This window comes from Solea senegalensis, linkage group LG12 (assembly GCF_019176455.1).
Source record: "Solea senegalensis isolate Sse05_10M linkage group LG12, IFAPA_SoseM_1, whole genome shotgun sequence".
Classification (NCBI taxonomy): domain Eukaryota; kingdom Metazoa; phylum Chordata; class Actinopteri; order Pleuronectiformes; family Soleidae; genus Solea; species Solea senegalensis.
The window spans coordinates 16,986,499-16,998,679 of NC_058032.1; the positions used below are offsets into that span (position 1 = coordinate 16,986,499).

The 12,181-nt window shown below is 39.9% G+C and overlaps 1 protein-coding gene across 2 annotated transcripts in view; it reads right to left on the bottom strand.

Annotated features, from left to right (window-relative positions):
• The window catches only part of tenm2a (teneurin transmembrane protein 2a), a 206,023-nt gene that overhangs the window by 123,640 nt on the left and 70,202 nt on the right, over positions 1-12,181 (bottom strand). For both annotated transcript variants that reach the window (XM_044040585.1, XM_044040584.1), the window contains 2 exons: positions 11,478-11,768; positions 4,996-5,046 (listed from right to left, as the gene is read on the bottom strand). In XM_044040585.1, coding sequence (XP_043896520.1) covers positions 4,996-5,046; positions 11,478-11,768 — 342 coding nt within the window. The remainder of the gene's footprint in view (positions 1-4,995; positions 5,047-11,477; positions 11,769-12,181) is intronic.

A 12,181-nucleotide genomic window follows, 5' to 3' on the forward strand; every position in this document is an offset into this window, starting at 1 on the left:
TTTCCTCTTGGATATGGGCTGCCAAACAGAATTCCTGCAAATCTGCAGTTTGAGACCAGTTAAACATATTTCAGAAACCTGGTGTGTTTAAATACTGCAGTGCAGTGTATGAACACAGAGACATGGCATGTTATTTTGATTCAAAAAAATATCACGCCTTTAAAAAATCTTTTTAAAGGCACGATCTTCTTTTAATCAAAACCAGTTGCCTTTTGCACCTTAACCTAACCACATTCATAACCAGGAAATGTTTGGGCCAGGGCCACATGGAATGTGTGAGCAGCGCGACAGACATAGATGGATAGCAAAAAATCCTTTTACTTAATACTTTGCTGTGAAAGATGCGTCTTGTGGTTATGAAAGCAAAGAGGTCTATTTTTTTTAAGAGGTTCTCCCTTGCTTAAGATGCACATGATGTGTGTTTCAAGTGGGCAGAGTCGCTGCTCTAATCTGTCTAAATGAAACAAAAAATAAACAAAACACAGATTTATACGCTGCTTTAAGCCTACAATAGTTGCCTAGTGACAAAGTGGCTGCTGTCTTTAATCACCACCAACTACATTTGTGTAATACAAATGTGTGCGAGGTGTGGAGAATAAAATGTTAAAAAAAAACAAGTATATTTCCCCCTTTCATACTGCTAAAAATAAATGTGCATCATTTTAATTTTAAAATTTGACATTACTGCTGACATATTATTCATTGTTATTTTAACTCTCAGAGCTTCACATTACTTATATTGTAGCTGTTTTCATTGTTAGCTAGCAGGCCACATGGTGGAGCAGTAGCAAGCATTGCTGTCTTACAACAAGAAGGTTACTGGTCCAAATCCCGGTTTGGCTAAGGGCCTTTCTGTGTGGAGTTTGCATGTTCTCCCTGTGTGCATGTGGGTTCCCTCCATGTACTCAGGCTTCCACCCACAGTCCAGAAACATGCAGTTGGACACTAATGTTGGCCCCGGGATGGACTGGCGACCTGTCCAGTGTTGACCCCGCCTATGTCGCAACCCTCATGTGAAGGATAAAGCAGTAGAAAATGAGTGAGAGTGCTAGTTAGTGAGACAAAAATGTCATTGTCAAAAGCTATGAAGAGGAAAGTTGACAGCAAGTGTAGGGCGTTCAAAGAAGAAAGGAAAGAGACAAGTGTCAAGCCAGTCTGTCATACCTGCAACAAAGTTGTCGCTGTTTGCAAAAAGTACAATATATGCGACAGCACCAAAAGACAACGCATGGCACCTTCAAAGTGGCCGATCCGCTGCACACACAGAAGCATTGACAGCAGGTTATGCACATAGCAGCAAGATCCTGGTACGAGGTCTCACAGCTTAACAGAGAGTCAGGAGTGCATTCCTAAATGTGGCATGGGTGCTCATGCAGCACAACAGGCCATTCACTGGCATAGAGATTTTCAAAGATGGAATGGTGTCAGTTTTGGAGGACCAGGCGAGTGAAACTGTAATTTATTTTTATTAAATGAAATGGAATTTGCGTTGTTAACTGTTCATATGTGTGGCACAGTGGCGCGTGGACACGTCAGTGTTATATTATTATTTTTGTCAGTTAACTGTCATTTCTAGCAACATCATCTCTATTATACAGAATTCAGAGCATTTACTCTTATACATTGGTCACATTTTTGTGAAGATAAGCACATCATTTAAAAATAATCTGCCAGGCCAGATTTGGCCCACGGGCTGCCAGATGATGACCAGTGTGATACAGCGACATGGTACTCGTGCGTCCAGTGTGGACCCAGCCTTATGAAAATGCCAAAATTGCCACCAACATGATTGTATTAATATCCACATCGGTAGCCAATAAGGGATGTCATGTCAATGCACTTAAGTTGCATGGGAATGCAACAGAGACAAGTTTACTACATATTGGCTCCAGTCCAACCAATTTTTTGACCAATATTGCATATAATTTTACAACTTAACTGTCATTTTTCACAAAACCAAATCTATATCTATAATAAAGAATTAGAATTAGAAGTGTTTTTTGTTTTTTTTAGGAACTTTGAAACAATGCTATACATTTTTTTTTTATTGAACATTAATAGTTATAGTTAATTGTCAAGAAAGTAGTTTAAATACAAATGGCACAGCTGTTTCCAAAATGTGCCAAATGAGTCCTTGTCTGTAATTTTTGCACTAAAATCTCTCTAATTGTGTTCTGCTTTACTTGATCAAAGTCAGACTTTGCAGAGATTATGTTCACAAGTTGTACTTTGTTTTGAGTGAGTTTAGAGCTGATTCTCCATCATTCCAGAGAGACATTCATCTTTATTTTTATTTTTTTTCAGGCAAAGCTGAATTATTTTAATTTTCTGTGTGTGCCATCTTCATTTACTCTTCACCGGTAATACTTATACTGATATTTACACATCTTAACAAATCCCACAATTTTTACCCTTACTATGACACCAACAGTATTAAAATAGACCGTGTGGTTGCAGAGATATACTTATTTTACTATGAGTATGACATTTTCGAGCAGAGACCTAAAAAATAGGCTTCGGGCTTAAAGGATCAAGTTAGATTGACTTAAAAACATTTTGATGGTGAAACAGTATTATAATGGTTGAGCTGATGTACCAGTAATTACAATAGATTTAGCATTTACTGTATGTTGTACATCAAGCATTAACGCCACTGTTTATGTGACAGCTCATGACTGATGACGGTGTAGCCTGCGACTGTCCTCTACAGTCGCCGGTGGGTTGTTAATCATTCTCTGGACATGCAGCGTGCGACATGGACTCCTACATGGATCTTGGCCTGTTTGATAACTCGGATATTTTCTCACTACTATAATCTGTATTTTGGTAAATGTCATAGAACTAGTTGGTTTACAACTATTTATGTACTGTCGTAAATTAACCATTTTATTGGGATTTTCACATATAGCAGATATAATGTTTGTTACAGGAATAGCAACCCTATATTGCAATTCAGCTCTTAGAAACGTAGACTTTGATATTAACTACAAGAAATACTGCTTTAATAATTGCAGAAGTGGGAGATGAAAGAGAGTATTTGATTTGTACAGTTGTCAGGGTTTACTATTGATATTATATAATATAATATAATATAATAAGTGAGGTGCCGTTCTTTCCGCTCAATGGGCTGTTTCAGTGTCAGTGACACATCCTATAGGCATATGTCATGTAGAGAAGAAGAAGACAGGGGTTTGATAATGACTCAGGATTTCTCAGGGGGGCAATAGAAGCTACGCACCAGAGCTTTAAGTCAAAACAATATTCCTGGATTCAGTATGAGTGTCCTTGTAGGACATAATGTATGCTGGGTTTTCACTTTCACACACTCTCAATCACATGCACATATTGTCACATTCTGTACACTCTTGTACACTCACACTTATGAGAGAGTGGCAACATTCAGTCATACATACATGTCTGAGGTCACTTATATATTCCATCCTATTTTATGTCACATTTTGCTGCTATCATCTATAAAAATGAAATGCATTAGAACTCAATAAAAGTTAATGTTTCACTTCACAGTTATTGTAAACCATATCTACCTCATGGAAGATAAAATATATATTATAAGTCTTAATTTCCAAGTTGAGAACATTAACCACCACAAATTGAGTAAACTTCTTCTAATGTGCTTCCACAGACAGGAAGTAATAATTAACAAATAAAAAAATAAAATAAAAAAAAAGACATGGGGGAAATTAAAAGCAGTAAATATTAGCCATGATAACTCATATAAATATTTCTGAATGTATATAAAGAGCAATTTAATATAGAAATATCAGTGCCATTATGCCCCATTGTTCATTTGCTATACATATGTATGTTTAGAATAAATGAAGCAGTGTTAAAGCAACACATTAAATATCTGTATTACTTAATTATTCGGTATAGGTGTGAGTTCAATTATATATAATATATATATATAATTATAAAAAGAAATCCTCTCAGTAAAATCTAAAGGCATACAAAAAATATAACCTCTATCCCGAAGGTTTCTTTTATTTCCTTCTCACTCACATCTACCACTCCAGTCCCACTAATGAAAACAAATGAAAACTCAACAGCCCAATAACACAAACATTAACACTAATTCACACTCATAGAGACAAACAATCTTTGAGACACAAGTAAATACGACTGACTTTCCAATAATGGGGTGGGGGCGAGTTGCCCTCTGGGAAATTTCCTCTGATCAAGTGCAAAGAGATTAACCACTTGGACGTGCGCTAATGAAAAGGAGATCATAATGAAAGGAGCTTGTAAATGTCGATGAGGCATGTGAAAGAGAACAATGGCCATGTATCAGATGGAACGCAAGAGTAATGTACAGGAACCAGATATTTTACTATCCAAATCAAGGTTTTATCACCAGGCTGAACAAAAATGCAATGTTTCTCACAAAGATATGACAATCACAACAATTAGACTAATATAGTAAATCAAGAAGAAAGACGGAGCCTTTGAAGGGTTGTGTTGTAAACTGAAGCCCATTTAGAAGATATTGCACTTTGTGTGACAGCCTCTTTCATAATAAAATCAACTTATAGACAAAACATTAAATCATGTACAAACAAAGGGCACAAACTCACATCAAACACAATTACATACACACACTGGCACACACATAGGGCTGAGTGTAAGAGCCGGGTCATACTTTAAATGCCTGTGTGACATAGGTTTTGTCATCCGTCCATTTCCACAGTGGTCTGCGTGGACCCCATATGGATAAATCTGCACATACTGTACCTGCAGAATGATTCTGTGCACAGAGCACATGCTCCCTCGAGCGCAACACTTTCTAGTCTAGTTGGTGGCACACTCTTTTGTGGTCAAAAGAGAGAACAAAGAAAACACCATGGAACCATGGAAACTGAGGAAGTCGTACCCACAAATGTAGAACTCAGTCCTCAATGAAAACAATGGAACACACTAGAACGTGGCAGGTGGTAGGTATGACCCGGCCCTAAGAGGCCACAATTAGGAGTGACTTACTGATCACATAGTCGCCAAATGGATCCTCCTCCTCCTCCTCATCTTGGTAGGCTGGAGGAAGAGAAATGGAGAAAAGAAAGAAAAAGCAGGAGAAAAGAAAAGAAACAAAATAGATTATGAAGGAAAGCATGAGTAGGGGAACAGAAACTGCCCGATGCGAAAAAAAAAGATAAAAAAGGCTTTGACAAATACTAAACAAAGATGTTAGAAAAAAAGGAATATGGCCTTCCACCCTCCGATCATGCATTTTTCCCCTCATTCTCATTTTGAGTCTTATACCTCCAGCCTTCATTAGGAGGCAAACCGCTGACCATTATGATCACTCATAATTGGCTGGAGAATTCTCAATTTGCTCTCAGCGCTCCTTCTCCCTCTCTCTCTTTCTGTGGCAGGTCTGAAGATGGCATGAGAGGCCATTACGGCTCACTAAATTCCCTATTAGGGTGGAAGCACGGTCGTCAGCTAGTTACAAGTCCAAAGCCAATGATATTTCACTGCTTCTATGACTCCTGTACCTGACACTAATAGTATTACGGCGGGTGAGCCCTCGCTGTGAATGCAACTGTTGTGCCTGCACACACCTGGTACACACAATAACACCTCTGATCAACACTGTCTGTCACACATCTTCTCTTTTCCATCTATTCATCCTTTATGTTTCTCTCTTCTTCGACTTCGCTCTTTCCTCCCCCCATGTGAGTTAGCATCCATTTACTGTGATCGATATCCCAGAGCTTTTATTAAACACTGCTCCCATGCATCCGTGTGTGCATGCACCTGCAAGCTTGTGTGCTTGTGTGTGTCCGTATGTGTATTATCAGTCTGTATGCGCTGCAGCTCTGGTTCAACGATGTCTTTATTGACTCAGAGATACACAACAAAGGCTATGAATATTATTTTACTTTATAAAAAAATAATTATTTTATTCATCGCCGTGTTCGGGCAGCGCTGCGTTCACTATTCTGAATTCACCACTCCTTATTGATCCCCACTGCAAGTCATTTTTCAAACTCTATACAGATACATACTTACAAACATGTGTAAATATGCGTGTCCATCACTGCTCGGCTCAGTCTAACGTGTGCAGCTCGTGCTGCATGGACAAAAAGTCCTTGAACCAGTGGGTGAAGTATAGCGGCATGCACGCACACGCACGTGCACACACACATACACACGCTCACAAGCGTGTGTTTGTGAAAGCGAGCTGTCAGTGCTGCTCTCACACACCATTCATCACAAGCTACTAATTCTGTTAGACCATTGTCGAGCCTTTCGCACCCCACGTTGCTCTCTGAAAACTCAATCAGAGGCTAATGCCCTCAACCTTCCTAACACACATTCCAGCTCTCACTCTAAGTTTCCCACTCACACACTCACAGAGACCCTGAGGGGATGGCAGTGGTCTTAGGGGACCGCACCAGTCCAGCTGTATAAGTGTTGCTTGAATTTGATAGACAAGACATGCGCTGACCAAGTTTCATTGTCGAGACCGGCCTGCAGTGCAAAGAAATTGCTCCGTTGACGCATGATTAAAATTTGTATTCCAAAGTATGGATGACAATTTCCTCAAAATCAAAATGAACATAATTAAACATTATCTTTATCTACCATGATTACATGACAATCCTTTCAGATTCACACTTAGAGATATTCTCTACAGTTAAAAAACAGCTGACGTGAATGCGATTGATTTGGTTTGATTTACGGCGAGATAAAAAAAAAAATAGAATAAAGTGGACAGAGTGGGTGCAGGCACTCTTCCATCTGTGCTGGGAGATTTGATTAGTTAATCAGGAATCACTTTGCCCAACTCAGCTTTCACAAAGTATAATTACAGCTCCAGCTACCACAAAAAACTTTTGACTGCACATGTTTTAAGGCATTTTAAATACATTTTCTGCATCATAAAAAAAGAAAAAAGAAAAAACACAGCCACAAAAAAATTACAGAGCTGAATAAACAGACATATCATTACACAGAGAAGGTTAAAAGAGAGGGGGAATATCAAGAAGGACTGAGTGTGTGACATTGAATTGAGCATGCCCAGACAGGGGGCACGGTTAGGCAGAAAGGCCAGACTAAATTTGGCACTACCTTTTCATTGTCTAATTACGAGATTAATACGTCCTGTCACATACGTCACAATACAACCCTATGATTTATTATCAAGTCGACCAGATGGAGAGATTGGGCCGGAGGCAGAACGGGGAGAGTGACAGTGTCTGAATGCAGCTCATCTACATGGACCACGCCTCCAGTGTGCAGAGAGCAGCCAGTGTGTGTCTGCTTCCGTCTGCATGAGCAAAGCCCAAATATAGTGACGAAAAACAATGTTGAAGTTGAATTAAATTTGGTCTGTTTCATTAACAGACTGCTATTTAATGAGAGGGAAACACAGAGGCACACACACACACAAGCATATGTAGTTCCTGGACCGTAGATTGTGGTCATAAAGTCAACGCAGGGCTTTAGGTTTAGATCAATGTCAAGGCCTGATCTTATTTCATCTAATGCATGTTTTAATCATTCTCCCCCCCTGATCAATGCAGGTTGGATGCAACCATCAGGCACTGCTGTGGGAATTTACGAGTGCATCTATTCTCTTGCCTGTGTTTCCAGACGGACATTTTACGAGGCATTGCACAGTGCGACAGTAAATCTCTCCCTTCACTTTGCCAAAATGAAATCTCCCAATGCTTCTCTCCACGCCCATATTTGTATGTCTCATTGTGTTGCTTGTGCAAACCAAACTTGTACTGGCTCTGCCAAGTCAACGTGCTAGTCTCTTTATTTTAATAGTGTCTGGAAGGGGCAATAAACGGGAAGCATCTTTATTCAATACTCGACAATAAAGCTAGATGTAGGGAAACTTTGAAATCCCAGAGTTGCATTTAGGAAACTAATTTAACAGGCTTTATATACTTGTTGGTAATTGGAATTTAGCAGTAAATGGAAAAAAAAAAGAAAAAAAGGAAGTTTATCAGAGTTTTAATTTAGAAACAGATTCAACATGCTATAGAACTATGTATGAAACTACTGTACAGGTAAAATGAGAAAGGTGTGCAGATGCACACGGAAATAAGATGCCATTCAACATGAATATCTGTTGTTCTTCTAATGAGCTGAAAAGAAAAGCAGTTTCTTTTTGTTGTGTTTAAAGATATGATTTCACGACCCACTAGTGTGTATCACACTGCAATTAAATTATATTGTGATTGTGGGGACATAATGTAATAAAGTGTGGTTTAATTTATTTATAAAAACTCTGTATTCCAAACAAGTGTTTTATTGACCAAACTGTTTGACAGTGTTTTGTCATCAACTGTACAAACAAAGACGTTGTTGAGTGAACCTTCATTTGAAATCATTTATTGATACCAAACATTTGATTGTACATATCTCACACACACACACACACACACACACAGTATATAACGTTAATAATAATAATAGTAATAATAATAATAATAATAATAATATACATTTTATTTGTAACACACTTGCATGAATACACCCACCCACACACACAAACAACAGTTCTACTAACAAAAGTGTATTTAAAGTTATTTTTACCAACTCTGTGAGTTTGGGTTGTTTACATTACGGAGTACACAGTATGTGCTGCTAATTGTGTTGAGACTAGCAAAGGCACCAGGCACCGTGAATGACTGTTATCTATCCAAAGGATCACACTCTTTAATTTGTTATTGACTCAAGTTTTGTTTTGTTAGTTTTCCAGACTTTTCAACTCCTCCACAATTAAACTTTCAGAAAAAGGTCCATGCATTTTGCTAATCTGAATTACAGAATGAACGAGTCATACTAGTCTGTAACTTATGTTGGAATTCACGTGTAGTTCATTCAGCATGAGTACTATTAATGAAAGACTAGGTTTATAAATACAACAACAAAACATCTGTGAATTTATCCAACACGTACTCTGTAGCTAGATGTCTATGTGAGATAAAATACACACACAAGGTCACACAGGCACATACTTTTCCTTAGGTTAAGGATGTGTGTCGCCAATTCTCTGGGCTTTCTATTTTGGTAGTGAATTCAGCAATTCATCCACATATATGCTCCTGCCCTGAAGGGGAACCCTACTCCCTTAAACCGACACCTGTCAGTCACACTGGGAAGCTGTAGTGACAAGAGTATAATGAGGGATGGTGAGAGGTGCAGTGTGAGCGGAGAGAAGACAGAGGAAGACGCTTGAAAGAAGAAGAAGAAAGGTGGGAGAGGGGGGAGATGAAGAGGAGGAGGAGAAGCAAGTGGAGGTGAGACTTCTGAAGCTTGTTACAGACGCTGCAAGATGAGAATGGTGCACAGTTCTGTTTGGTGTTTTAGCACGTCACCGTCTTTTTGATTTGTTAGCATGTGTTTATGATGTTGTTTCTCTGTCTGCCTCTGTCAATCTCTATTATTAGAGCCTCAGATCCTCTTCCTGCTGTTTTGACACTCAAGTTGCTGCTGTTTCACACCCCCACATGTGTGTGCATAGTTTAGGCTTACACACACCCTCACAGTCATAGATAAAGTAGACAAAATGGCATATATGCAATGACATTCGCCGCAACATCGACACATAAGCATTCTCGGCACCAACGGTGCAGACATGACGCTTAATCTGATGGGAGTGAAATCCTCCCAATGGGCACTTTGAGGTGTAATAAGCTTTCAATATCAGATGCTCTGTGTGGAGAATGACACAGGAGTTGGGGAAAGATCCCCCTTAACTCAGAGTGACTAAGTAACTAACTAATGAACTGAAATCATCAGACATATGCAAACATCTCGTTGTTTTATCAGGCTGCGACTGCGCCTCTCATCTCTTCATGCTGGCAGAGACAGCACTACTGAAGCCTGATCTACATCTCTCCTCTGTGAAACCATGAGACAAGCCGAGAGGTGTGAGCCAACGCTTCTCCTCAACACTCCTATAGAAAGAAATCTTTTGATGAAATTTAATTTAATTGACTTTGATTTGACACATGCTGTGCATGATAATCGATGAGTGAGGAAGTATAAAAACTACGGACGGATAAGACTTCATGAAAAAAGTTTCTTTGGGGAAATGAGCAAAACAACTTCAGATCTTTTTAACAATCATAACTGCGCAATATCATACTGTAGGCACATAATTATAATATAGCATTGGATTAAAAAGGTAATTTTTTCCACGACTGGAAAAAAAGTGCTCAATGGCGTCCTCCTGGCCCTGAGACAGACAGAATAAGAGCGGCGTCTGCAGCTTATATCTGTGGCTGCAAGATTAGCTTGGTAATTAACCACAAAGCAATTATCGGGTGGTGGGATGAGAGGCACATCTCGGGGAAGGTGTTTCCTGATGTGTTTAATAGGTGTTGAGTAGTTTGATCAGTCGACAGAAGTTTTCTCTGATTCTGAGGCCCGCAGTCCAACAGAGGTTGATCCACAGCTGATACGTGTGGCTGCTGAGAATTCAATTAATTAGACTGTTGCTTTTCCTTCCATCCACTTTTCATTAACCTCCATTGACACCTTGGCGAGAAGCTCACATGCAGGTTTACGACTGCATCAGGATTAACAAGGAAATGGGAAGCTGGTAATAAACAAAGTTGCCAGAGGAAAGAGGATTTCCACTGGGATCATCTCACACTCACTCAGATTCAAAGAAAGGATGTACTTGAGAAGTAAACATGGTGCTTTTATCTGACTATCTTGGTGTGGATCACAGACATATTCCAGTGCTACCATCTCTAATAAACTCTACATTTTTAAAGACTGGCAGATCAGTGGTGATATCTCAGGAGATAAGTGTATGAGAAGGTAGAATTAGAGAGCTTCAGCTATTGTCAGTTGAAATTAAGGTTGGCTCTCGCTAGAATGGTCCAACCATTGTCCTTCGAATCCGGATAAATATGCAATCAATAACTCCAACTTACCCATAATTCATAACTCACTTTCAGCCACTTTATTGGGTAAAAATATCTAATCAGCCAATCTCATGGCAGCAACTCAATCCACTGACTGAATATGACCTGCTAAAGTTAATCAGAATTAGGAAGAAAGGTGATTTAAGTCACTTTGAACATGGCATTGTTGTTGGTGCCAGACGGGCTGGTATGAATATTTCAGAAACGCTTTATCTACTGAATTTTAACACACAACCATATATCCAATGCAGAAAAATGCCTTGTTGATGCCATATATCAGAGAAGAATGTCCAGAATGGTTTAAAATGACAGAAAAAAAGGAAAAACTGTACCAAATAAAGTGGCTGATGAGAGTATACACTTTTTTTTAACACTAACCACAAAAGGAGACATTGCACGAAGACTATACATATCAGTCTGATGTATCCACCTCGTTCATAACAACTCCCTCTTCTGAGTCTCATCTTAGTCCGACTCACTCACTTACTCACTTAATTCAAATCAGTGAGTGTGTCCATTCATACATACTATCTCGAGGACAATTTCAAAAGTCCCTTGTCCTACCTGACTCATCGTCAGACTTGTCATTCTCCGAGTCAGTGAGGGTCAGGGCCGAGTTCTCACGACTGGACACTCCTGAGCTGCGGCGAGACTTTGCCCCTCCACATCCGGCCCACAGCTGGATGGCTCGCTCTGGAGACAGCGGCCCTTCTGGGTCCGAGTCAGCATCAGAGCCTGCGCTCAGGGAGTAGCCCCTCTGGAGGAGGCCAAGGTCAGGACAGTATGGAACAGCGGCAGGGTGCGGAGCAGGATTTGGCTCACATACTCCCAGCTCGGCCAGGGTGAAGTTACCTCCTGTGAGGGACAGAGGGGAGTTACACAGGTGGAGTGTAGAGACTAATCTAAGTTAAAGCAATAAATGGGAACACTCACTCAAACAAATGCTCGCATGAGCAAATGTGGAGACATATCCAGCAAAAAAAAAAATGGAAAATACAATCACACGCAGAGTAGCAGACTAATTAGGAAACTATGGAGGTGGAGGCTGAAAATTGGGCTTTGTTGTGGCAGGCAAGAGGTGGAAAGATGACGCAGCATGAATCAGGCACCAACTACAAGCTAGGAATATGTACTCGCCTGCAGGCCTATTAAGGCTGGCTTAGTCAACCTGCCTCCCCTGCTTTACTGCTCCACATTGGCATTCATGATCTGTTGACGTGAAATCAAAGAGCTGCTCACTTGAGGCCTCTCAGACTGTAGTGGAGCTG